The sequence below is a fragment of the Anomaloglossus baeobatrachus genome, chromosome 4 (assembly GCF_048569485.1).
Source record: "Anomaloglossus baeobatrachus isolate aAnoBae1 chromosome 4, aAnoBae1.hap1, whole genome shotgun sequence".
Lineage (NCBI taxonomy): Eukaryota > Metazoa > Chordata > Amphibia > Anura > Aromobatidae > Anomaloglossus > Anomaloglossus baeobatrachus.
In genome coordinates, this window is record NC_134356.1 from 699,274,432 (window position 1) to 699,301,731 (window position 27,300).

A 27,300-nucleotide genomic window follows, 5' to 3' on the forward strand; every position below is an offset into this window, starting at 1 on the left:
GGTCTGACGGCCTCTTGTACGGAGGGACAATGTGATAATCCCCCTGCAGGAACGTGCGTACCTGAGGAAGTCGTACTAGGCGCTTCTGAAAGAATACCGACAGCGCTGCGACTTGTCCTTTAAGGGAGCCGAGCGACAAACCTTTTCCCAATCCAGATGCAGGAAGGGGGGAAAAAGGAGACAATGCAAATGGCCAGGGAGACACTCCCTAAGCAGAGCACCAAGATAAGAATAACTTCCACGTCTTGTGGGAGATTTTGGCAGACGTCGGCTTCCTAGCCCGTCTCATGGTGGCAATGACGTCTTGAGATAATCCTGAAGACGCTAGGATCTCGGACTCGATGGCCACACAGTCCGGATCAGGGCCGTAGAATTCAGTGGAAAGAACGGCCCTTGGGACAGTAAGTCTGGCCGGTCTGAGAGTGCCCACGGTTGGCCGACCGTGAGATGCCACAGATCCGGGACCACGACCTCCTCGGTCAGTCTGGGACGACGAGGATGGCGCGGCGGCAAGCGGAGCTGAGCTTGCGTAGCACTCTGGGCAACAGTGCCAGAGTAGGAAACACATAGGGTAGCTGGAACTGCGACCAATCCTGAACTAGGACGCCTGCCGCCAGAGCTCTTTGCTCGTGAGACCGCGCCATGAAAATCGGGACCTTGTTGTTGTGCCGAGACGCCATTAGGTCGACGTCCGGCATCCTCCAGCGGCTACAGATTTCCTGACACCATACTGGGTGCAGAGGCCATTCCCCTGCGTCCATGCCCAGGCGACTGAGGAAGCCTGCTTCCCAATTTTCTACGCCCGGGATGTGAACTGCGGATATGGTGGATGCTCTGTCCCCCACCCACATCAGAATCCGCCGGATTGCCTGGTAGGCTTGGCGATGCGTGTTCCGCCTTGGTGGGCGATGTCTGCCACCGCTGTGGAATTGTCCGACTGAATTCGGATCTGTTTTCCTTCCAGCCACTGCTGGAAGGCTTGCAGGGCAAGTGCACTGCCCAGATTTCCAGAACATTGATCTGAAGGATGGACTCCTCTGGAGAGAGTCCTTGACCGTCTGAGAAGGGAAACGTTCCTTTCTAGGGACGTCGACTCCCCAACCCATTGGCAAAGCATGTCCAATTGAAGTGGACGCAGTGAAACTGCGCGAAAGTGACTGCCTCTGCATGAGGCGTCTTAAGGGGTGTGACTGGCCTTGAAGGAGAGACTGCACCCCCGTCTGTAGTGAACGCTGCTTGTCCAGCGGAAGCTTCACTATCGCTGAGGGAGTGTGAAACTCCATGCCCAGATATGTCAGCGATTGGGTAGGTGCCCGATGTAACCTTGAAAAGTTGATGATCCACCCGAAACTCTGGAGAGTCTCCAGCGCCACGTTCAGGCTGTGTCGGCATGCCTCTTGAGAGGGTGCCTTGACAAGTGGATCGTCCAGTAAGGATCACAGAGTGACCCTGAGAGTGCAGGACTGCTCCCACTGCTGCCCTGAACTTGGTGAAAACCCGTAGGGCTGTCGCCAGACCGAAGGGCAGGGCTACGCACTGAAGATGCTCGTCTTCAATAACGAAACGTAGCAAACGCTGGTGCTCTGGGGCAATCGGCACGAGGAGATAAGCATCCTGATGTCTATTGATGCTAGGAAAATCTCCTTGAGACATTGAGGCAATGACGGAGCGGAGGGTTACATCCGGAACCGCCTGGCCTTCACGTGCTTGGTGAGCAGTTTTAGGTCCAGAACGGAACGGAAAAAAACCACCCTTTTTTGGCACCCCAATAAGATTGGAGGAAAAAACCGTGTCTTGTTCCTGAAGAGGAACAGGGATTACCACTCCTTCTGCCTGCAGAAGAGCATCGGCTCGGTGGGGGGGGGGGGAAGTTCTGAAGAATCGAGCCGGAGGACGAGAACAGAGCTCTATCCTGTACACGTGAGACACAATGTCTCTCACCCACCGGTCTGTGACCTGTGGCAGCTAAATGTACCCAGAAGCGGGAGATTCTGCCACCAACCGCGGATGCGGGGAGAGAGAGCTGAAATACATGAGGAGATCGCCTTGGCAGCGGTTCCTCCTGCTGCCTTCCTTGGGCGTGATTGAGCCCGGCCGGAATCTGAGCCCCTCTGAGCCTTTTGAGCCCTTTTAGACGAGTATAATTGGGACTTGCCCGAGCCTGGGAAGGACCAACCTCGACTGTCCCCCCAGGACAGCATTACTAGGGTAAGTCGCAATGCAGACATTGCGAGGTTAAGGACACCACCTGCGGCACAGATGTACATGTGCTCAAGACCAGCTGCGCAAGACCAGCTGAAATAGGTTAGGGTGCCCATACGGCTGCGAATGCCGGAGCAACCGACACGCTGATAGCTTCACAGACAGATTTCAACCAGAGGTCTATCTGTCTGTCAATGGCATCTTTAAGTGAATTCCCATCTCCACTGCAACTATGGATCTAGCCGCAAGCCTGGAGATTGGGGGATCCACCTTTGGACCCTGGGTCCAGGGCTTTACCACGTCAGGGGGAAGGGATAACGTGCATCCTGAATACGTTTGGAGAAAACGCTTATCTGGTAAGCGTGGTGTTTCTGAACTGCTTCTCTGAAGTCAGCGTAGCCAGAAAAGTACTCAATATACGCATGAGATACTGAAAAAGGATTTCTCCTGCTGGGAAGCTGACTCCTCCACTGGGGGAGCTGAGGGAGAAATATCCAACATTCCATTGATGGACGCTATAAGATCATTCACTATGGCGTCACCATCCGGTGTATCCGGATTGAGAGCGGTGTCAGGACCAAAGCCCTGATCAGCTACGTCTGCCTCATCATACAGAGAGTCCTTGCTGGGACCTTGACCAGTGATGAAGCCGAGTGTCGTACCCAGCGAGCTAGCTTAGGCTGTCTGGGACTGCCGTCCGTGTCAGAGCCTTCACCCTGGAATGCCTGGGACCCCCCCGGAGCACTGAGTACGTTCCAAATGAGGGTGGCCAGGGAGCATTAATCAAGATTGCCCATGGCCTGTCTGGAGTGCAAAGTCTCCATCCCATGACAATCTCCGTCCCTGTCCCTGGACAGGGTTCACAGGTGGTTCCTTTGGCCACTTCTAGTAGAGACCCCGGCTGACCAAGTGCTACAGGGGAGCATTGCACACAATGGGGGTCAGTGGAACCTGCCGGTGGAACAGTATCTGCAGGAAAAGCAGCATAGAAAGCCTGTGTTGCTTTTTTGCTGCTGTATTCTAGTCATCTATGCAATGTACAACATACAAGCATAAACACTTCAGCACATGCAATACAAGCAGCATAGAAAGCCTGTGCCTTGGCACCTTTGCTTTTTTGCTGCTGTTGTCCAGCCATCTAGGAGAATATAGCCCAGAGTAGCGACCGTACAGTGCAATGTATAGCATACAAGCATAAGTACAAATGAACACTTCAGCCATGCACTACAAGCAGCCTAGAAAGCCTGTGCCTTGGCACCCATGCTTTTTTGCTGCAGTTGTCCAGCCCTCTAGGAGAATATAGCCAAGAGTAGCGACCGTACAGTGCAATGTATAGCATACAAGCATAAGTACAAATGAACACTTCAGCCATGCAATACAAGCAGCCTAGAAAACCTGTGCCTTAGCACCCTTGCGTTTTTGCTGCTGTTATCTCGCCATCTAGAAGGGCATATAGCCAAAGATAGCGACCTACAGTGCAGTGTATAGCATACAAGCATAAAATACAAATGGACACTTCGGTATTTAGTGGGGTCAGCACTTCAGGTGCTGCTTACCGCCCGCCTATAACGCGGGTGTGTGGTCGCCAGAGCCCTGTGTTGGTTGCCCAGAGCATGTCTCCGTTCCCCAGCTCGGACTGCGTGCAGGAATGGCTGCCGGCGTCCTTCTCCAGCTCGTGTGACGAGGGGCGGGCCGTGGGCGTGCCCCAGACAAGAGCGGGAAACCGGCGTCCCACTGTGTCCAGTGAAGGGGGCTGGAGAATGCAAAGCAGACTCCAGCCCTCGGCGCTGACTGTCTGTACAGCGTCCCGCCTCTCCCCTGACTGGCAGGGCTGGAGGCGGGAACGAAACGAAAACTAGGCCGCAAAGCCGGGGACTCGAGTAATAAGAGCGGCCGTCCATGTGCACGGCCAGCGCGGAAGTCCCCGGCGCACCACAAGTCCCAGCCGCGCCACAGTGTAAAAAACACCCAGCAACGGCCGGCGCGGCAGTTCCCAATACATAAAGTCACTCAGCAAAGCTGTAGTGAATAATAGCACGAGCGCACCGCGCTGTTACCCCCGGCGCACTAACACTCCCAGCAATGCTGGTGTGTGTGTGCGCGCTTGCCCGGGGACACAGAGTACCTTAATGTCGCAGGGCCCTGTCCCTGAGGATACCCAGCTTCGTATCCAGCAGGTTCTCTGGGTCTGTGGATGGAGCCCGGTCTCAGTGCCTGGAGACCTGTAAGATCCCACTTCACCCAGAGCCCTGAGGGGGGATGGGGAAGGAAAGCAGCATGTGGGCTCCAGCCTCCGTACCCGCAATGGGTACCTCAACCTTAACAAACCACAAGTGGGGTGAGAAGGGAGCATGCTGGGGACCCCATATGGGCCCACTTTTCTTCCATCCGACATAGTCAGCAGCTGCTGCTGACTAAACAGTGGAGCTATGCGTGGATGTCTGACCTCCTTCGCACAAAGCAGAAAACTGGTGAGCCAGTGATCCCACTGGGGGTGTATAGCCAGAAGGGGAGGGGCCTTACACTTTTTAGTGTAATGCTTTGTGTGGCCTCCGGAGGCAGTAGCTATACACCCAATCGTCTGGGTCTCCCAATGGAGCGCCGAAGAAATACCCGGTGTATCAGGATCCTCTGAGGTGCGGGGTATACCCGGTGTATAAGGACCCTCTGAGGTGCGGGGTATACCCGGTGTATCAGGATCCTCTGAGGTGCGGGATATACCCGGTGTATCAGGAGCCTCTGAGGTGCAGGATATACCCGGTGTATCAGGACCCTCTGAGGTGCAGGATATACCCGGTGCATCAGGATCCTCTGAGGTGCAGGATATACCCGGTGTATCAGGACCCTCTGAGGTGCAGGATGTACCCGGTGTATCAGGACCCTCTGAGGTGCAGGATATACCCGGTCTATCAGGACCCTCTGAGGTGCGGGGTATACCCGGTGTATCAGGAGCCTCTGAGGTGCAGGATATACCCGGTGTATCAGGACCCTCTGAGGTGCGGGATATACCCGGTGTATCAGGACCCTCTGAGGTGCAGGATATACCCGGTGTATCAGGACCCTCTGAGGTGCGGGGTATACCCGGTGTATCAGGAGCCTCTGAGGTGCAGGATATACCCGGTGCATCAGGATCCTCTGAGGTGCAGGATATACCTGGTGTATCAGAACTGGAGATGAGCAAACCCCCTGCAGTTCGGTTCCGGGTACGTTCACCGAACCTTTATCGAACCTTTCTGAATCCCATTGGATTCAATGGGAGGCCAAACAGAAGGCAGAGAAAACCCCTTTAGGGGAGGTGTGAGGTAAATCCGGAGATATGACGATAAATCATGACATTCAAGTCATGTCAGGAAGCCCTCTCCTGGTGTCACTACCCCCTTCCCTTCACACAACTGGTTTAGCAACAAATCCATGGCCATGTCCTGTGATATGGAAATTAGGTGGCTTGAGGACAATGGACACAGGATGACTCCCTGCCGTCACCCTGTAGTAGGAGCTGCTAGCTAGTTAGCAAGGCTATGGAAATAGCCAGACAGAACGACTCCAGTAAAAAATGGTTCATATCTCGCAAGCCATATTTCCGATAAATATGGCAACCATAAAAATGGTGTCTCCGCATGTGGACGATGCCGGCACACCCTTTTTATGGGAGCAGGACATTGGGAAATGCCCCAGGCGTGATATCAGCCAATGGGGAACTGGCAGACAGGTCATGAGTCCCCTCGTTCTGTAGCTAAATTCATAACTGTCACAATGAGAGCATTGGCGTCCGCCTACGACGCTCCCAGGCAAAGTTATGGCCAATATCCCCTTTGCTGGATAATTCTGATCCATGCAGGGGGAGTGGCAGTGCTTCCCTGTGAGGTCACTAAGGTAGGAGGGGACCTGGATCTGCCCAGGTTGATAACCCTACTTCGGCCATTTTCCAGCGTTCTTCTCGCTGGGGGCACGTGCAGGAAACATCTGTGGGAGTTCCTAGAAACCTGGTCTACAGCGCCCCCCTGTGGCCAGACGCACAAGGTAACTGATTGAATTTGCATACCTGTTTGTAAACCATGCTTTATCTGTAACTGTACTCTGACATATGTATATTCTGTAGATTCCCTATTGTATATATTGTAGTTTCTAGTGTGCTTTAGGCGATTAAATTATATAATTAATCTTGGGCTGTTCTGTTATCTCGATCTCGAATCCCACGTCTGTGTGTTCGGCTAATAGTTACCGTGAAGCGGTTGGTGGCAGCGAATTGTGCCAAGGATTATTGTGGGGAGGCCAGTGAGATTCGGGAAGATATTATATATTCCGCCCGTGGAGGTCGGGGGAATATATACCTTACTCTCACCGGGGACCCTTCAATAATCGGCATAAGTAGTATAGCGGCCTCCTTTCTTATTGTCGGGCAATTCCATAATTGGCCTGACTATAAGAGGGGCGCTAGAGAGCGTGTCACGTGCTCTGTCTGTCGGTCGGGAGGTATGAAGTAGGGGTGACCCCCACTTGTTACCCCCCGATTGTGACGTACTGGTAGCCAGCGCGAGGGATTTCTGAGTGACCCCCCGGTGGTTTGTGACATATTGGTGGCATAGCGGTGGGATCGAGATAATAGTGTGTGTGAGTGTGAGACCCATACTCCCAGACACTAAAGACTGCCTGCAGCAGCTGTGGCTGCTGGGGTCTTCAGACCAGCTCAACACTAGAGTGTCAGAGTGCAGATACTGTAAGGTGTGTGGAGGCATCAGGTGTCAGTTCTGTGTCAGTGACCAAAGTCTGCAACAATGGCTGATAGCACCAGGAGCAAAGCCAAAGGAATGGCCGATGCTCAGGCCAGAGACGATGAGGAGGTTGTCCACGAGCCCTCCAGGAGCCCGACGCCAGAGAACAGCTCTGCAGAGGACATCGCACAACCTGGGACTGCTGGACAAGATGAGGAGGAGCTCGCCCAAGGTTCCTCAACGAGCCAGATGCCAGCCCTCCGCTCTGCAATGGACAGTGAAGCACCAGGCTCCGCAGCGGGCCGCAGATCACCACGTGCCATTCCACCGAGCCTGGGAGGCTCGGATAGCCTTCTTCAAATGGCTATGGCCCTACGCCAGGCTGGAGACCGGGAGGGCTACAAGGAACTCATGGCCGAGCGTGAGCGGCAAGCAGCGCGTGAAGAGCGCCAGGCAGAGCGTAACTACCAGCTGCAGCTAGCTCAGCTCCGGCCCTCATCAGCCACCCGTGACCTTCCAGACACCAAACTTCCAAAGGTCCGTGTTGAGGACTTCCCAGTGCTGGAGAAGGATGGAGACTTGGACTCTTTCTTGACTGCTTTTGAACGGACTTGCTTGCAGCATCATCTGAACAAGGACCAGTGGGCCAAATACCTGACCCCCCGTTTAAGGGGTAAGGCCCTGGATATCCTTGGGGACTTGCCTGCTGAGGCGGATCAGGGCTACGACACCATCAAGCGGGCCCTGATCCAACAGTACAACCTCACCCCGGAGTCCTACCGCAAGAAGTTCCGGACGCTGCAGAAGGGACCAAAGGACTCCTGGGCTGACCACCGGCGGGCACTTGCCCGAGCTGCCGACCACTGGACCCAAGGCCTGCAGCTTTCCACCGGACCGGAGATCCTGGACTTGTTCATCACGGAGCAACTCTTGTGGAACTGCCCTGAGGATCTCCGCCAGTTCATCCGAGACCAGAAGCCAAAGGGGTCCACGGCTACAGCTGCCCTTGCCGATGACTACACCAACAACCGGGCCCCTGAGGCCAGGAGAGCGGCCACCAGCAGCACCTGGAGAGGGGGTAAGATGAATTCTGCGACTGCCCCACCTGCCCCTAGACTGCAGGGGGTGTCCCCCTCAACTCCCCTCTCCAGGCCCGTGGCGGAACCAAGACGGTGCCACCAGTGCAACCTACCTGGACACTTCAAGGCCATGTGCCCTCAGCGTCCCAAGGCCCCGGCTCCGTCCCCGTCCCAAGGGCCGCCCAAGGTGTATTGTGTGGGTGGGGGTGGTGGTAGGTCCCTGGACAGCTTCCAACCTGTCACCGTCGGCCAGTCTGTGACCATAGGACTGCGAGACAGCGCCTCGGAGGTGACTCTGGTGCGGCCTGAGATGGTGTCCCCCCAGGACTTGATCCCTGGAAAAACCCTCGCTGTCTCCGGGATTGGAGGCATTGACCCGGCGCTGCCTGTTGCTGACATTTATGTGGACTGGGGCGCAGGGCGAGGGGTGAGGGAGGTGGGGGTAACTGATCGGATCCCTGCAAACGTGCTACTTGGGACAGATTTGGGGCAAATAACCTCCCAGTTTGGCCCCGCCCCAAGGGCTGAACCTTCAGCCAGTACTGACATGCCTCCGGACAATGTTAATGTGTTATCTATGAATGATGTAAGGGAGGAGGGAGTGAACTCTGATATTTCTGCTTGCACAGACACCATAGACACACACGCAGCTGCAGCTGTGACAGGGGAGGGGGTCAGAGAAAGGTGTGACAATGCCTCTACAAGTAACCAGCCTGTGAGCTGGGATCTGCTGCCCTCTGCAGGGATAAGCAGAGAGCAGGGTGCTGCAGGGGGAGGACCAGTGTGTGGGGTGGGGGCTACCACAGCAAATGTGGGGTCCCCAGAGATTTCACAGCGGGGTTCTGTTGCTGCAGGGGGGGAACAGGCAGGTGAGATTGGGGCCGGTCCAGGAGCGGAAGTGCTCCCAGGTAAGATCTCGGTGCAGGGTTCCCCCACAACCGGGGTGTCAGGAAGCCAGGTAGGTCTGCCTGAACCGGCGACTTGGTCAGGAACGGAGGAGGAGCAGGCACGACCCACGGTCGCAGCGGCTGTGGCCGCTGTCACCCGCAGTGGGAGTGCTGGAAGCCAAGGGGCCTCCCGGAGGTCCGATAGCTCTTCCCCTTCTGACCAAGTGGCAGCCGAGTCAGGTGGAGGCCAGGACACAGGTCCCGGGGTACTGACCGAAGATGTGACAGTCTCGTCGATTCTGGCCACATCTGGTCAGGGGTTTCAGGCAGCGTTAGAAGCTGACGACAGCCTGAAAGCTCTAAAGGAGCAGGCGGCACAGCCTCCCTCGGACTCGGACCCGGAGCGAGTGGTCTGGGACCAAGGACGGCTGTACCGGGCCACGGTCCAGCAGGGTTCACCGGAGGCGTGGCCCAGGGACCGACAGTTGGTGGTACCCTATCCGTTCCGGACGGAGTTGTTGCGGATCGCACATGAGATTCCGATGGCCGGACACCTAGGGATCGCTAAGACCAAGGCCAGGTTAAACCAGCATTTCTACTGGCCAAAAATGGGGGCCGATGTGGCTGCCTACTGCCGTTCGTGTGAAACCTGTCAGAGAGTGGGGAAGGCGGGGCCACGCCCCAAAGCCCCACTGGTATCTCTGCCCATCATCGATGAGCCTTTCAGGAGGGTGGCTGTGGATCTGGTCGGCCCGCTGGCCATCCCCAGCAGCTCCGGGAAACGCTTCATACTGACGGTAGTGGACTATGCCACCCGGTACCCAGAAGCAGTGGCCTTGTCGTCCATTTGGGCTGACAAGGTGGCCACCGCATTGCTGGAGATTTTCTCCCGAGTGGGTTTTCCCCAGGAAATGCTCACCGACCGGGGGACCCAATTCATGTCCCAGCTGATGGAGACCCTCTGTAAGCAAGTCCAGGTGCGACATCTGGTGGCCAGCCCGTACCATCCACAGACTAATGGCCTGTGCGAGCGGTTCAATGGCACCTTAAAGCAGATGCTTAAGATGTTGGTCGACTCCCATGGGCGTGACTGGGAGCGGTATCTCCCACACCTGTTATTTGCTTACCGGGAGGTTCCACAGGCCTCAACAGGATTCTCACCGTTTGAGCTCCTGTACGGGCGACGTGTGCGGGGCCCCCTGGCTCTGGTGAAAGAGGCTTGGGAAGGGGATTTGGCCACCCCTGGAGTGTCGGTTATCGAGTATGTCATGCGCTTCCGGGACAAAATGCAGGCCTTGACGCAACTGGTACACGACAATATGGCTCAAGCCCAGGCCGATCAGAAGCGTTGGTACGACCAGAACGCTTGTGAGAGGACCTACCAAGTGGGTCAAGAGGTGTGGGTACTGGTCCCCGTACCACAGGACAAGCTTCAGGCAGCCTGGGAAGGCCCATACCTCGTGTACCAGCGGCTCAACCCTGTGACGTACCTGGTCACCCTGGACCCTGCCCGTGGAAGGCGGAAGCCCTTCCATGTGAACATGATGAAGGCACATCATGAGCGGGAGGCATGTGCACTCCCTGTGTGCAACCTGCCCGAGGAGGGAGAAGCGGAAACCCTCTTGGATATGCTAGCCCAGGTTAGGGCAGGCGGATCCATTGAGGATGTGGAGGTTGGCCACCAGCTCTTGGAGGACCAACGGTCCCAGCTGTGGGCCACCCTACACCCCTTCCGGGGGTTGTTTACCAACCAGCCCGGAAGGACTGACTTGGCTGTCCATCACGTGGACACTGGGGATCATCCCCCGATCCGGCGTTCAGCATATCGGGTCTCCCTGGAGGTGCAGCAACACATGCGCCAGGAGATTGACGAGATGCTGAAGCTGGGGGTGATCCAGGCATCCAACAGCGCTTGGGCCTCGCCTGTAGTCCTCGTCCCTAAGAAGGACCGAACCACGCGGTTCTGCGTGGACTACAGGGGGCTCAATGCTGTCACAGTCGCCGATGCGTACCCAATGCCACGCATCGATGACCTGCTCGATCAGTTGGCCGGGGCTCAGTACCTGACCATCATGGACCTGAGCCGGGGATATTGGCAGATCCCCCTGACTCGCAAGGCCAGGGAACGCTCTGCCTTTATTACCCCATTTGGACTGTACGAGTCCACGGTGATGCCATTCGGGATGAGGAATGCCCCTGCCACTTTCCAGCGGATGGTCAACACCCTGCTCAAGGGACTTGAAGGGTACGCGGCCGCGTACCTGGATGACATTGCCGTCTTCAGTCCCACCTGGGAGGACCACCTAGAGCATCTAGCACAGGTGCTCAGGCGGATCCACCGGGCAGGTTTGACCATCAAGCCGGGAAAGTGTCAGCTGGCCATGAGCGAGGTCCAGTACCTCGGTCACCGGGTAGGTGGGGGAACGCTGAAGCCCGAGCCTGAGAAAGTGGAGGCCATCGCATCCTGGCCCACCCCCAGGACCAAGAAGCAGGTGATGTCCTTCTTGGGGACCGCTGGGTACTATAGGAGGTTTGTTCCATGCTATAGTAGCCTGGCAAAGCCCTTGACGGACCTCACCAAGAAGAAGCTGCCCTCTGCAGTCGATTGGACAATGGACTGCGAGACAGCCTTCCGGGCCCTAAAGGACGCCCTGTCCAGCCCGCCCGTGCTACAGGCAGCCGACTTCACGCGGCCGTTTGTAGTACAGACCGACGCCAGTGACTTCGGCCTCGGTGCGGTGCTCAGCCAGGTGGACTCTGCGAGCCAAGAGCACCCAGTCTTGTACCTGAGCAGGAAGCTGTTACCAAGGGAAGTTGCCTATTCCACGATGGAGAAGGAGTGCCTGGCCATAGTGTGGGCCCTGCAGCGTCTGCAACCCTATCTATACGGGCGCCACTTCATCGTGGAGACGGACCACAATCCCCTCAGCTGGTTGCACACCGTCTCTGGGACGAATGGGCGATTGTTGCGATGGAGCCTTGCGCTCCAGCAATACAACTTCACCATTCGCCACAAAAGGGGCCGTGACCACGGTAACGCAGACGGGCTGTCCCGACAAGGAGAGGTCGCGGACGGGCGCACGGGGGAACACCGGAGTGTGCTGCCCCCTAGCGCCCTCAAAAGGGGGGAGGTGTGAGGTAAATCCGGAGATATGACGATAAATCATGACATTCAAGTCATGTCAGGAAGCCCTCTCCTGGTGTCACTACCCCCTTCCCTTCACACAACTGGTTTAGCAACAAATCCATGGCCATGTCCTGTGATATGGAAATTAGGTGGCTTGAGGACAATGGACACAGGATGACTCCCTGCCGTCACCCTGTAGTAGGAGCTGCTAGCTAGTTAGCAAGGCTATGGAAATAGCCAGACAGAACGACTCCAGTAAAAAATGGTTCATATCTCGCAAGCCATATTTCCGATAAATATGGCAACCATAAAAATGGTGTCTCCGCATGTGGACGATGCCGGCACACCCTTTTTATGGGAGCAGGACATTGGGAAATGCCCCAGGCGTGATATCAGCCAATGGGGAACTGGCAGACAGGTCATGAGTCCCCTCGTTCTGTAGCTAAATTCATAACTGTCACAATGAGAGCATTGGCGTCCGCCTACGACGCTCCCAGGCAAAGTTATGGCCAATATCCCCTTTGCTGGATAATTCTGATCCATGCAGGGGGAGTGGCAGTGCTTCCCTGTGAGGTCACTAAGGTAGGAGGGGACCTGGATCTGCCCAGGTTGATAACCCTACTTCGGCCATTTTCCAGCGTTCTTCTCGCTGGGGGCACGTGCAGGAAACATCTGTGGGAGTTCCTAGAAACCTGGTCTACAGCGCCCCCCTGTGGCCAGACGCACAAGGTAACTGATTGAATTTGCATACCTGTTTGTAACCCATGCTTTGATTGTAACTGTACTCTGACATATGTATATTCTGTAGATTCCCTATTGTATATATTGTAGTTTCTAGTGTGCTTTAGGCGATTAAATTATATAATTAATCTTGGGCTGTTCTGTTATCTCGATCTCGAATCCCACGTCTGTGTGTTCGGCTAATAGTTACCGTGAAGCGGTTGGTGGCAGCGAATTGTGCCAAGGATTATTGTGGGGAGGCCAGTGAGATTCGGGAAGATATTATATATTCCGCCCGTGGAGGTCGGGGGAATATATACCTTACTCTCACCGGGGACCCTTCAATAATCGGCATAAGTAGTATAGCGGCCTCCTTTCTTATTGTCGGGCAATTCCATAATTGGCCTGACTATAAGAGGGGCGCTAGAGAGCGCGTCACGTGCTCTGTCTGTCGGTCGGGAGGTATGAAGTAGGGGTGACCCCCACTTGTTACCCCCCGATTGTGACGTACTGGTAGCCAGCGCGAGGGATTTCTGAGTGACCCCCCGGTGGTTTGTGACAGGAGGGGGGGGTCAAAAAGCTTCCAAAACAACAAAAATATGTTTTACAGTGCAGCCCCACCAGTTTGGCATAGCCTAGACTATTGACAGTAGAAATATAGCGGTGGATGAGAGACAGGTATAGGGCTGCTGCTCCCATACACCTGCCAGTACAGACACAACTTGGAGACCTATGTAGTAGTCTGAACATTCAAAATCCTTTCAGGCAGACAGCAGGACAGTGGCATCAATTGCCCCCTCCCCATAGGGCATTAAAACAGCAGGGAGGTACGGTCCATGCAACACACAGGCTGTGGCCTGGTATAAAAATGAGAAAAAGGAAGACATGCTACAAAGTGACAGTGTTGGCCTCTTGATCGCAGAAGCCTGGCACTACCTACAAGACATACGTTTCACACCCATTTTGGAGTCTCTGCATTCAAAATCCTTTCAGGCAGACAGCAGGACAGTGGCATCAATTGCCCCCTCCGCATAGGGCATTACAACAGCAGGGAAGTACAGTCTGTACATCACACAGGCTGTGGCCCGGCATCTCAATTTTAAAAAGTGAGCACACAGCGGCCGTGCCTTCTGCAGCAGCGCGTCCAGCAGGGATAGCGGACTGGAACATTCTGGACAACCAGGTTGTGGACGTGAGCCATGCACATGTGTGATCTCGCCCAGGAGTAGGGCTGGTAACAGGGTTGCACCATGGATGCACGCGGCCTTCTGTGGAGACAGTCATTGATCAATCTCAATCTCGGTCTGAACAGCGGTCCACAACTCTGCAGCTGTGACTGCGTTCTCCGGTGCACATTAATAGTGTTGAGCCCTGGCCGAGCTGTACGGAGGTGGGAGGGATTCTCTCTGGCCCTGGCCGAGCTGTACGGAGGTGGGAAGGATTCTCTCTGGCCCTGGCCGAGCTGTACGGAGGTGGGAGGGATTCTCTCTGGCCCCGGCTGAGCTGTACGGAGGTGGGAGGGATTCTCTCTGGCCCCGGCTGAGCTGTACGGAGGTGGGGGGGATTCTCTCTGGCCCTGGCTGAGCTGTACGGAGGTGGGAGGGATTCTCTCTGGCCCTGGCCGAGCTGTACGGAGGTGGGAGGGATTCTCTCTGGCCCTGGCCGAGCTGTACGGAGGTGGGAGGGATTCTCTCTGGCCCTGGCCGAGCTGTACGGAGGTGGGAGGGATTCTCTCTGGCCCCGGCTGAGCTGTACGGAGGTGGGAGGGATTCTCTCTGGCCCCGGCTGAGCTGTACGGAGGTGGGGGGGATTCTCTCTGGCCCTGGCTGAGCTGTACGGAGGTGGGAGGGATTCTCTCTGGCCCTGGCCGAGCTGTACGGAGGTGGGAGGGATTCTCTCTGGCACTGGCCGAGCTGTACGGAGGTGGGAGGGATTCTCTCTGGCCCTGGCTGAGCTGTACGGAGGTGGGGGGGATTCTCTCTGGCCCTGGCTGAGCTGTACGGAGGTGGGAGGGATTCTCTCTCGCCCTGGCTGAGCTGTACGGAGGTGGGAGGGATTCTCTCTCGCCCTGGCCGAGCTGTACAGAGGTGGGAGGGATTCTCTCTGCTCTCTTGGAACGTGTGTTACATTAAGGGAGAGGCTGAGGGCACAGGAGGAGGACCTAGAGGAGGTGGAGGAAGCGGAAGCAGTAGAGGAAGTGGTAGATCAGAGCTTTGACCCGCAAGCCTTGTAAATTTGAACACATGGGAGGCAGCCGCTTCCCCTCCTGCCCCCGCAGCCACCAGAGTAACCCAGTACCCCCAGATAGTGACATTTAAAGCCCCTGCCCATGCGTGCTCATCCAGGTGTCAGTGGTGAAATGCATCCTGGGAGACAGTTTTTCAAGAAGATAATGTCTGTGACATGATGGTGAGCGCAGGCACAGCTTTATAGAGAAGTAATGGCGCCTGGTACTGGGGCACGGCCTTCAGCTTTCCCTCCGTGTCCACCAGGTGGAAGGCAGCATTGCTGTGGCCACCAGTTTAGATATGGTGAAGATCAATCACTTTGCTTTGCCACGTGTGGGAGGAAATGGTCTTTAACGTGACCAAACCTGCGTGATCGAGGGCTGCTGTGCTGAGAGAGGGCGGAGGAAGGTGTGCACGACCCAGCGGGGGACTGTGCGGGGGCCATAGGGGGAGATGTAATGCTGGATTGAGATCCATGTGATGTGTGCTCGATGTCTCACATGAGTCAAGAACACCAGGTACGGTCACTTCCGTAACAGCGGACGGTCCCTCACTCACCTCCTCTGTAGAGGAGGTTCTGCGGTCGGTTATAATACTTTCCCTAGTGACGCAGGAGGAGGAAGAAGCGGCAGATGATGCTGGTTTGGCGGCCGGTGGTTGGGTTGGCCCATTAGTCTGTATTTTAGTGAAGTAAGATTCCCACAGTAAAGCATGCTGGTAGCACATGTGCCGGTTCATGCATGTAGTTGTCAAATTATTTGACTTTTTGTCTCTACTGAGTCGTTGTTTACAATGTTGGCAGATAAGGAAGTTGGGTCATCTTTTGTGGTCTCAAAAAAATGCCCAGGATAGGCAACCCTTCCTGCCAACTACTGCTGCTGGCCACAGCCAGAGTTGTGGCTGAGGATGCAGTGCTCCTCATGGTTGCATCACTACGTGTTTGTGCAGGAATCTCCACCGTCATATCCTCTGCTTCCTCCTCTTCCTCGTCATCTGCGGAGCTAGTCAGCTGCGTGCCTCTGGATTCACACCAAGTGGGATCTACCACTTCATCATTAGGCATTATGTTGTCCCCCTCCTCCTCTTCCTGACCTGACATCACAGCACAGTACGCGGGCAAGTCAGGTATCTGAGTCTCATCCTCATCGTCCCCTCCACCCCCGGGGGTTAACGTCAATTGACGAGTCAGGCTCCTTCTAGGACCCTACTTTGTCCGGGTGAGGATCCATCTGACAAAGCTTTTGTGCATGGGTGCAGATGCGGTCCTCCTTTGGAGCAGACCTGTGATGCCCATGGTATAGAACGTGTGACCGCTCTGCAGACTCGCCCATGTCTGGTTCACCACCGTCAGTTTGCTGGTTGGAGATTTGTGATGCGGGGGGGAAATAAGTGTAGTTGGGATGGACCCTCTGAGGAATGAAGTGTGTGTGAGGTGGAGGAAGAGGAGGAGCGGCCACTTGATGCAGCGCTCGCCATCCACTCCAGCACATGCTGTTTATCAGCCTCATTTAGAAGTTTAAGCGATGTGCGGCTGCCAAAGCAATCTAGTGCCTCGGGACCCCCTTTTTTGGTTCAGGGCCATATTCTGTTCCTTAAGGGGCAGCACTACAACAGTCAGGGAAATGCTTTCAGTTCTGACAACCGGGTGGGGATTAAACTCACTCGCCTCCCCGGAGGCTCCTGTCTCCCCCAGGAATATCCGTGCCCCCCGGAGACACTCACCGTCCAGTGACAGCCAGTCCAGCTGAGTGCTGGGCAGCGACAAGAAGTTTCTTGCTCGATACTCGAAGATCACGGAGTGTGAGATGATCTGCTGGTGCTGGATGACCTGCAGGGTGACCAGGCCGGCCTCGTGAGCTGCAATCACACAGAGGGGAGACGGTAAGACCCCCGGAAGACCAGAGTGCAGCTCGGTGAGTGCGGAGGGTCCACTCACCTGGGCAGTAGCAGCGCAGGACTCCTGATTGGATGAGTGAAGCTGGCACAGTCACATGATCAAACAGGCAGGAGTAGGAATCCGTGTCCTCCAGCCACGGGCCGGTGATCAGGATCTTAACCCCGCCCTGACACGAGAGAGAAGGAGACGTTAGTGGAAGATGAGGGGCTGAGGCCCGGGCAGCGCAGCCATGGTCCGGTCACCACTGGCACACGGCACCGCTCCCGTCCTCACACATGTGTGACCACAATAAGAGCCGCAGGAATCTCTCCTCCGGGGGGAGCTGTGCCAGCTTTCTGCTTGATGTCATTCCAAGAAGATGGCGCCATGTCCTGTCCGTCAGCAGCTCCCTGCTTTATATCATACGTCTAATGCCAGAAATAAATAAAGCTGCGGCCGATTGTCCGTCTGGTGCCGGGGTGAAGAGCGCACCCTCCTGACACAGCTGCCCTACAACGGAAGGGGCACGGCCCCCTCTGCAGGAGAGATGGCGGTATTACACCAAACAGAAATGCACAGGACCTGGCACCTCCGAAAATACCCACGAAATGAGACAGTCCGCCAGTCTGCTGCCCGTGGATCACCAGAAAGGGGCGCCCGTATCCCCGCAGACTATAAATCATCGCGGGCTTATACTGGACGGTGACAGGAGAGGACTGAGGGGCTTATACTGGACGGTGACAGGAGAGGACGGAGGGCTTATACTGGACGGTGACACGAGAGGACGGAGGGCTTATACTGGACGGTGAAAGAAGAGGACAGAGGGCTTATACTGGACGGTGACAGGAGAAGATGGAGGGCTTATACTGGACGGTGACAGGAGAGGACGGAGGGCTTATACTGGACGGTGACAGGAGAGGACGGAGGGCTTATACTGGACGGTGACAGGAGAGGACGGAGGGCTTATACTGGACGGTGACAGGAGAGGACGGAGGGCTTATACTGGACGGTGACAGGAGAGGACGGAGGGCTTATACTGGACGGTGACAGGAGAGGACGGAGGGCTTATACTGGACGGTGACGGGAGAGGACGGAGGGCTTATACTGGACGGTGACAGGAGAGGACGGAGGGCTTATACTGGACGGTGACAGGAGAGGACGGAGGGCTTATACTGGACGGTGAAAGAAGAGGACAGAGGGCTTATACTGGACGGTGACAGGAGAAGATGGAGGGCTTATACTGGACGGTGACAGGAGAGGACGGAGGGCTTATACTGGACGGTGACAGGAGAGGACGGAGGGCTTATACTGGACGGTGACAGGAGAGGACGGAGGGCTTATACTGGACGGTGACAAGAGAGGACGGAGGGCTTATACTGGACGGTGACAGGAGAGGACGGAGGGCTTATACTGGACGGTGACAGGAGAGGACGGAGGGCTTATACTGGACGGTGACAGGAGAGGACGGAGGGCTTATACTGGACGGTGACGGGAGAGGACGGAGGGCTTATACTGGACGGTGACAGGAGAGGACGGAGGGCTTATACTGGACGGTGACAGGAGAGGACGGAGGGCTTATACTGGACGGTGAAAGAAGAGGACAGAGGGCTTATACTGGACGGTGACAGGAGAAGATGGAGGGCTTATACTGGACGGTGACAGGAGAGGACGGAGGGCTTATACTGGACGGTGACAGGAGAGGACGGAGGGCTTATACTGGACGGTGACAGGAGAGGACGGAGGGCTTATACTGGACGGTGACAGGAGAGGACGGAGGGCTTATACTGGACGGTGACAGGAGAGGACGGAGGGCTTATACTGGACGGTGACAGGAGAGGACGGAGGGCTTATACTGGACGGTGACGGGAGAGGACGGAGGGCTTATACTGGACGGTGACAGGAGAGGACGGAGGGCTTATACTGGACGGTGACAGGAGAAGATGGAGGGCTTATACTGGACGGTGACAGGAGAAGATGGAGGGCTTATACTGGACGGTGACAGGAGAGGACGGAGGGCTTATACTGGACGGTGACAGGAGAGGACGGAGGGCTTATACTGGACGGTGACAGGAGAGGACGGAGGGCTTATACTGGACGGTGACAGGAGAGGACGGAGGGCTTATACTGGACGGTGACAGGAGAGGACGGAGGGGCTTATACTGGACGGTGACAGGAGAAGATGGAGGGCTTATACTGGACGGTGACAGGAGAAGATGGAGGGCTTATACTGGACGGTGACAGGAGAAGATGGAGGGCTTATACTGGACGGTGACAGGAGAGGACGGAGGGCTTATACTGGACGGTGACAGGAGAGGACGGAGGGCTTATACTGGACGGTGACAGGAGAGGACGGAGGGCTTATACTGGACGGTGACAGGAGAAGATGGAGGGCTTATACTGGACGGTGACAGGAGAGGACGGAGGGCTTATACTGGACGGTGACAGGAGAGGACGGAGGGCTTATACTGGACGGTGACAGGAGAGGACGGAGGGCTTATACTGGACGGTGACAGGAGAGGACGGAGGGCTTATACTGGACGGTGACGGGAGAGGACGGAGGGGCTTATACTGGACGGTGACAGGAGAGGACGGAGGGGCTTATACTGGACGGTGACAGGAGAGGACGGAGGGGCTTATACTGGACGGTGACAGGAGAGGACGGAGGGCTTATACTGGACGGTGACAGGAGAGGACGGAGGGGCTTATACTGGACGGTGACAGGAGAGGACGGAGGGGTTATACTGGACGGTGACGGGAGAGGACGGAGGGCTTATACTGGACGGTGTCGGGAGAGGACAGAGGGCTTATACTGGACGGTGACAGGAGAGGACGGAGGGCTTATACTGGACGGTGACAGGAGAGGACGGAGGGGCTTATAGTGGACGGTGACAGGAGAGGACGGAGGGGCTTATACTGGACGGTGACAGGAGAGGACGGAGGGGCTTATACTGGACGGAGACAGGAGAGGACGGAGGGCTTATACTGGACGGTGGGCTTATACTGGACGGTGTCGGGAGGACCACATACCTCCGGGTAGGACCAGTCTGGAGAGAAGTCGGTGATTCCCACAAGCCCCGCGGCTGCGTCCCCCGGCCCTGGGAAGGAGTCTGCCATGCTGGACGTGTTCCCACTCATTGGCACCTGCGGCGGCTGTGCTTCCTGCCCCGCTGGTCCATACATGGCCTGGACCGGAGAAGACGTGGTCTGAGGTTCTCCGAACGGTTCGTAACCCCCCGGAGTGGCTTCGTCCGTCATCAGGTCAGAGATGAGGTCTGGAAACTGACTGTCAAAGGAAATGTTGAAGTTTTCGGCGGAGAGCTCCATGTGGACGCTGGAGGCCCCGGACGAGGAGCTCAGGTCGTTCTGGATGATGGAGTACAGGTCGCTCATGTGGGAGCTGGGAGCGCCGGCATCGTCCTTCACCTCTGAGGAGATGGCGTCGGCACTGACCTCGTCACTAGAGCTGACCTGCCCCTCCCGCGTGTCCTCCATCTTGATCTCTGAGCTGCGGCCGTCCTCCTCCTTCGCATCGCCTTCATCCTCCTCCATTCTCGTCTTCTTCACCTTGGTGGTCTCCTCCTTCACGCTGGATACCATGTCACTGGGCGTCAGTTCATCCTCTGAGACGTACTCTCCCCCTTGGGCGCACAGGTCCACCATCGCTCCATCTGACGTTTCCGTCTTGAACTCATCGGCCTTCGCTGCTCCCCCATAAGTCTGTCCTTCTTTTGGGCTATTGAGGAAGGAGTCGGGGTCGAATGCTCCGCTGCTGCCCCCCGGGGCGGACTCCATGGCCACCTCCAGACTATGGGAAGAAGACAGCAAGAGTCCCTCCATCGGAGAAGGCAACAGGGAGATGCCCACCGGGACGGTGGCGGTTTGGCTGCCGTTGTCCCCGGGCATCAGGTGTTGGCTGGGCATCAACGCTAAGGGTTTCTCAGCAATACCAGTCATCACGAGCACGGCACTAATGCCCGGGACCCCCGGAGTGGTCGTTATGGTGACTCCGGCCAGCTCGCGCTCAGCATAGAAACCGTTGGTGAGCGTCAGCGGTGGAGACGTCTGCGTGGTGTCCGGGAGGTCGGAGAAGGAATGTGAGGAGCTGGGGTCACTCCCGGAAGGCGTCTTGTTCCCCTTCTGGCCAGGCCTCCGTTCCCGCCCCTGGTCAGGTTCGGCAGACGAGGAGGAGATGTTCTGCACCTCGGTGAGGGCCGGGAATGGGCACAGTCGGGGCTCTACTTTAGGAGAGATGATGCGGTGCTTGGTACTGGTACATTTGTGAGGGACGCTGCCGGCGGATCCTGGGGGGCAAAAAAAAGAGACCGGGTGAAGAAACGAGCGCCCCGGAATACACATGGCCAGAAGAGCCGCCCGCGGGGGCCGCAGGACACTCACCCAGGTTGGTGGTGCAGAGGCAGGTGTGGGTGCGCGGCGGAGGCTTGGCCTGGTGCGTCTCCAGCGTCTGCTGCACCAGCTGCTCGATGGAGAACTCGCTGGTGCCGTTCCCGTTACTGCACGACCACTTAATGCCATGGACTGAGGAGACAAGAGGAGACTGTCAGCGAAGATCCCACCCGGGCGGAAACATGGAGACCACTGGGGGGGGGGCGCACAACAGCGTCACCGAGACCATCAGCAAGAAGCCCACCCCGGGCGGAAACATGGAGACTGAAACCAGGGGGGGGGGCACGCAACAGCGTCACCGAGACCATCAGCGAGGACCCCACCCCGGGCGGAAACCTGTAGACTGAGACCAGTGGGGGGGGGGCGCACAACAGCGTCACCGAGACCATCAGCAAGAAGCCCACCCCAGGGGGAAACCTGGAGACCGAGACCACGGGGGGCTGCACAACAGAGTCACCGAGACCATCAGCAAGAAGCCCACCCCGGGCGGAAACCTGGCGACTGAGACCACAGGGGGGAGCCGCACAACAGCATCACCGAGACAGTCAGCGAGGACCCCACCCCGGGCGGAAACCTGGAGACTGAGACCACGGGGGGCCACACAACAGCGACACCGAGACCATCAGCAAGAAGCCCACCCCAGGGGGAAACCTGGAGACTGAGACCATGGGGGGGGGGGGCGCACAACAGCGACACCGAGACCATCAGCAAGAAGCCCACCCCAGGGGGAAACCTGGAGACTGAGACCATGGGGGGGGCGCACAACAGCGACACCGAGACCATCAGCGAGGACCCCACCCCGGGCGGAAACATGGAGAGAGACCACAGGGGGGGGGGGCGCACAACAGCGTCACCGAGACCATCAGCAAGAAGCCCACCCCGGGCGGAAACCTGGAGAGAGACCACGGGAGGGGAGGGGGGCCGCACAACAGCGTCACCGAGACAGTCAGCGAGGACCCCACCCCGGGCGGAAACCTGGAGAGAGACCACGGGGGGGGGCGCACAACAGCGTCACCGAGACTATCAGCAAGAAGCCCACCCCGGGCGGAAACCTGGAGACTGAGACCACAGGGGAGGGGAGGACACGCACAACACCGTCGGGGAAACCCGGAGACCGAGACCACGGGGGGCTGCACAACAGAGTAACAGAGTCACCGAGACCATCAGCAAGGACCCCACCCCGGGCGGAAACCTGGAGACTGAGACCACGGGGGGGGCGCACAATAGCGTCACCGAGACCATCAGCAAGAAGCCCACCCCGGGCGAAAACATGGAGAGAGACCACGGGGGGGGGGGCGCACAACAGCGACACCGAGACCATCAGCGAGGACCCCACCCCGGGCGGAAACCTGGAGAGAGACCACGGGGGGGGGGGGGGGGGCGCACAACAGCGTCACCGAGACAGTCAGCGAGGACCCCACCCCGGGCGGAAACCTGGAGAGAGATCATGGGGGGTGGGGGGGGGGGGCGCACAACAGCGTCACCGAGACCATCAGCAAGAAGCCCACCCCGGGCGGAAACCTGGAGACTGAGACCACGGTGGGGGGGGGGGGGGGAGGACGCACAACACCATAGGGGAAACCCGGAGACCGAGACCACGGGGGGCTGCACAACAGAGTCACCGAGACCATCAGCAAGGTCCCCACCCCGGGCGGAAACCTGGACACTGAGACCACGGGGGACCACACAACAGCGACACTGAGACCATCAGCAAGAAGCCCACCCCAGGGGGAAACCTGGAGACTGAGACCATGGGGGGTGGGGCGCACAACAGCGTCACCGAGACCATCAGCGAGGACCCCGCACCGGGCGGAAACCTGGAGAGAGACCACGGGGGGGGGGGGGGGGGGGCGCACAACAGCGTCACCGAGACCATCAGCAAGGTCCCCACCCCGGGCGGAAACCTGGACACTGAGACCACGGGGGACCACACAACAGCGACACTGAGACCATCAGCAAGAAGCCCACCCCAGGGGGAAACCTGGAGACTGAGACCATGGGGGGTGGGGCGCACAACAGCGTCACCGAGACCATCAGCGAGGACCCCGCACCGGGCGGAAACCTGGAGAGAGACCACGGGGGGGGGGCGCACAACAGCGTCACCGAGACAGTCAGCAAGGACCCCACCCCAGGCAGAAACCTGGAGAGAGACCACGGGGAAAGGGGGGGGGGCGCACAACAGCATCACCGAGACCGTCAGCAAGGACCCCACCCCGGGCGGAAACCTAGAGACTAAAGACCACGGGGAAGGGGGGAGAAGGCGGCTGCACAACAGCGACACCGAGACAGTCAGCGAAGAGCCCACCCCGGGCGGAGAAACCTGGAGACTGAGACCACGGGAGGGGGAGCGCGCAACAGCGTCACCGAGACTGCCAGCAAGGACCCCACTCCAGGCCGAAACATGGAGAGAGACCACGGGGTGGGGGGGTGGGGTTTGGGTGCACAACAGCGTCACCGAGACCGTCAGCGAGGAGCCCACCCCGGGCGGAAACCTAGGGACTGAGACCACGGGGGGGAAGGGGGATGGGGCGCACAATAGCGTCACCGAGACCGTCAGCAAGGACCACACCCCGGGCAAAAACCTAGGGAATGAGACCACGGGTCCCCTCTGTATATTACACCGGTCCCTCTCTGCCCCAGCGGTCCCCCCTGTATATTACACCGGTCCCTCTCTGCCCCTGCAGTCCCCCCTGTATATTACACCGGTACCCCTCTGCCCTGGCGGTCCCCTCTGTATATTACACCAGTCCCTCTCTGCCCCGGCGGTCCCCTCTGTATATTACACCAGTCCCTCTCTGCTCCGGCAGTCCCCACTGTATATTACATTGGTCCCTCTCTGCTCCGGCGGTCCCCTCTGTATGTTACACTGGTCCCTCTCTGCCCCGGCGGTCCCCTCTGTACATTGCACCGGTCCCTCTCTGCCCCGGCGGTCCCCTCTGTATATTAATCCGGTCTCTCTCTGCCCCGGCGGTCCTCCTGTATATTACTCCGGTCCCTCTCTGCCCAGGCGGTCTCCTCTGTATATTGCACTGGTCCCTCTCTGCCCCAGCGGTCCCCTCTGTATATTACTCCGGTCACTCTCTGCCCCGGCGGTCCCCCCTGTATATTACACCGGTCCCTCTCTGCCCCGGTGGTCTCCTCTATACATTGCACCGGTCCCTCTCTGCCCCGGCGGTCCCCTCTGTATATTACACCGGTCTCCTCTGTACATTGCACAGGTCCCTCTCTGCCCCGGCGGTCTCCTCCTCTGTACATTGCACCGGTCCCTCTCTGCCCCGGCGGTCTCCTCTGTACATTTCACCGGTCCCTCTCTGCCACGGCGGTCTCCTCTGTACATTGCACTGGTCCCTCTCTGCCCCGGCGGTCTCCTCTGTATATTACACCGGTCCCTCTCTGCCCCGGCGGTCTCCTCTGTGCATTGCACCGGTCTTTCTCTGCCCCGGCGGTCTACTCTGTACATTGCACCGGTCCCTCTCTGCCACGGCGGTCTCCTCTGTACATTGAACCGGTCCCTCTCTGCCCCGGCGGTCCCCCGGTCCTTACACATGGGCTTCAGCTGGCTGATCAGCTCCTCCTTGCTCCACTTCATCCACTCCTTGCGGTCGCTGCTGGTGGAGCAGAGGATGGGGCCGCAAACCTTCCCGCAGTCCTCGATGGCCGGGACATTGAGGTAGTGAACCAGGACGATATCCGGATTCTGCAATACATGGCGGACGGGTTATGGGCGGCTCCTCCCAGACAATCCCTGCTCCCGGCCGCAGCAGCACTATGGAGGACAGTGAGCTGCGCGCAGTCACGAGCAGTGATGGGTGAACCCGGTCTGCACAGTCCCTCTCAGGGACGTCCGTGTCACTGGCCGGGTTCAGCCAATCGGATAAAGATTAAAAAAAAGCTAAAAGGAAGCAAAATGGAGATTAAAAAAAGAGAGTGTGATACTTAGAGTCTCCGTGCGGCTGTCACACTGCTTCCAGGTCCGCTCATTAACCCTCATGCATATTCACTGCTGTCCCCGCCCACCCTCTGTGCCGGCGTCTGTGATTGGTTGAGGAGTGTAAAGAAGGGAATTTTGTTACTTACCGTAAATTCCTTTTCTTCTAGCTCCTATTGGGAGACCCAGACGATTGGGTGTATAGCACTGCCTCCGGAGGCCACACAAAGCATTACACTAAAAAGTGTAAGGCCCCTCCCCTTCTGGCTATACACCCCCAGTGGGATCACTGGCTCACCAGTTTTAGTGCAAAAGCAAGAAGGAGGAAAGCCAATAACTGGTTTAAACAAATTCACTCCGAAGTAACGTCGGAGAACTGAAAACCGTTCAACATGAACAACATGTGTACCCGAAAACAACCAAAAATCCCGAAGGACAACAGGGCGGGTGCTGGGTCTCCCAATAGGAGCTAGAAGAAAAGGAATTTACGGTAAGTAACAAAATTCCCTTCTTCTTCGGCGCTCCATTGGGAGACCCAGACGATTGGGACGTCCAAAAGCTGTCCCTGGGTGGGTAAATAAATACCTCATGTTAGAGCTGCAAGACAGCCCTCCCCTACGGGTAGGCAACTGCCGCCTGCAGGACTCTTCTACCTAGGCTGGCGTCCGCCGAAGCATAGGTATGCACCTGATAATGTTTGGTGAAAGTGTGCAGACTCGACCAGGTAGCTGCCTGGCACACCTGTTGAGCCGTAGCCTGGTGTCGTAATGCCCAGGACGCACCCACGGCTCTGGTAGAATGGGCCTTCAGCCCTGATGGAACCGGAAGCCCAGCAGAACGGTAGGCTTCAAGAATTGGTTCTTTGATCCATCGAGCCAGGGTGGCTTTTGAAGCCTGCGACCCTTTGCGCTTACCAGCGACAAGGACAAAGAGTGCATCCGAGCGGCGCAGGGGCGCCGTGCGGGAAATGTAGATTCTGAGTGCTCTCACCAGATCCAACAAATGTAGATCCTTTTCATACCGATGAACTGCATGCGGATAAAAGGAAGGCAAAGAGATATCCTGATTAAGATGAAAAGAGGATACCACCTTAGGGAGAAACTCCTGAATGGGGCGCAGCACTACCTTGTCCTGGTGGAACACCAGGAAGGGAGCTTTGGATGACAGCGCTGCTAGTTCAGACACTCTCCGAAGAGACGTGACCGCTACCAGAAATGCCACTTTCTGTGAGAGTCGAGAAAGTGACACATCCCTCAGGGGCTCAAAAGGCGGCTTCTGGAGAGCAACAAGGACCTTGTTTAGATCCCACGGATCTAACGGCCTCCTGTACGGAGGTACGATATGACACACCCCCTGCAGGAACGTGCGCACCTTAGACAGTCGCGCTAGACGCTTCTGAAAAAACACGGATAGTGCCGAGACTTGCCCTTTAAGGGAGCCGAGCGATAAGCCCTTTTCCAACCCAGATTGCAGGAAGGAAAGAACGACAGGTAACGCGAATGGCCAGGGAGATACTCCTTGTGCAGAGCACCAGGATAAGAAAATCTTCCACGTTCTGTGGTAGATCTTAGCAGACGTGGGCTTCCTAGCCTGTCTCATGGTGGCAACGACCCCTTGGGATAATCCTGAAGACGCTAGGATCCAGGACTCAATGGCCACACAGTCAGGTTCAGGGCCGCAGAATTCCGATGGAAAAACGGCCCTTGGGACAGTAAGTCTGGACGGTCTGGTAGTGCCCACGGTTGGCCGACCGTGAGATGCCACAGATCCGGATACCACGCCCTCCTCGGCCAGTCTGGGGCGACGAGTATGACGCGGCTGCAATCGGACCTGATCTTGCGTAACACTCTGGGCAAGAGTGCCAGAGGTGGAAACACATAAGGGAGCCGGAACTGCGACCAATCTTGCACTAAGGCGTCTGCCGCTAGAGCTCTTTGATCGCGAGACCGCGCTATGAAGGTCGGGACCTTGTTGTTGTGTCGAGACGCCATTAGGTCGACGTCCGGCACCCCCCAGCGGCGGCAGATTTCCTGAAACACGTCCGGGTGAAGGGACCATTCCCCTGCGTCCATGCCCTGGCGACTGAGGAAGTCTGCTTCCCAGTTTTCTACGCCCGGGATGTGAACTGCGGATATGG

The 27,300-nt window shown here is 57.3% G+C and overlaps 1 protein-coding gene across 3 annotated transcripts in view; it reads right to left on the reverse strand.

The window, feature by feature from the left end:
• CAMTA2 (calmodulin binding transcription activator 2) overlaps positions 1–27,300 on the reverse strand; it is a 154,790-nt gene that overhangs the window by 91,569 nt on the left and 35,921 nt on the right. For all 3 annotated transcript variants that reach the window (XM_075346737.1, XM_075346736.1, XM_075346735.1), the window contains exons 7-11: positions 24,779–24,932; positions 21,227–21,367; positions 19,859–21,132; positions 16,892–17,018; positions 16,678–16,812 (exon numbers count right to left, since the gene is read on the reverse strand). In XM_075346737.1, the coding sequence (XP_075202852.1) occupies positions 16,678–16,812; positions 16,892–17,018; positions 19,859–21,132; positions 21,227–21,367; positions 24,779–24,932 (1,831 nt within the window). The remainder of the gene's footprint in view (positions 1–16,677; positions 16,813–16,891; positions 17,019–19,858; positions 21,133–21,226; positions 21,368–24,778; positions 24,933–27,300) is intronic.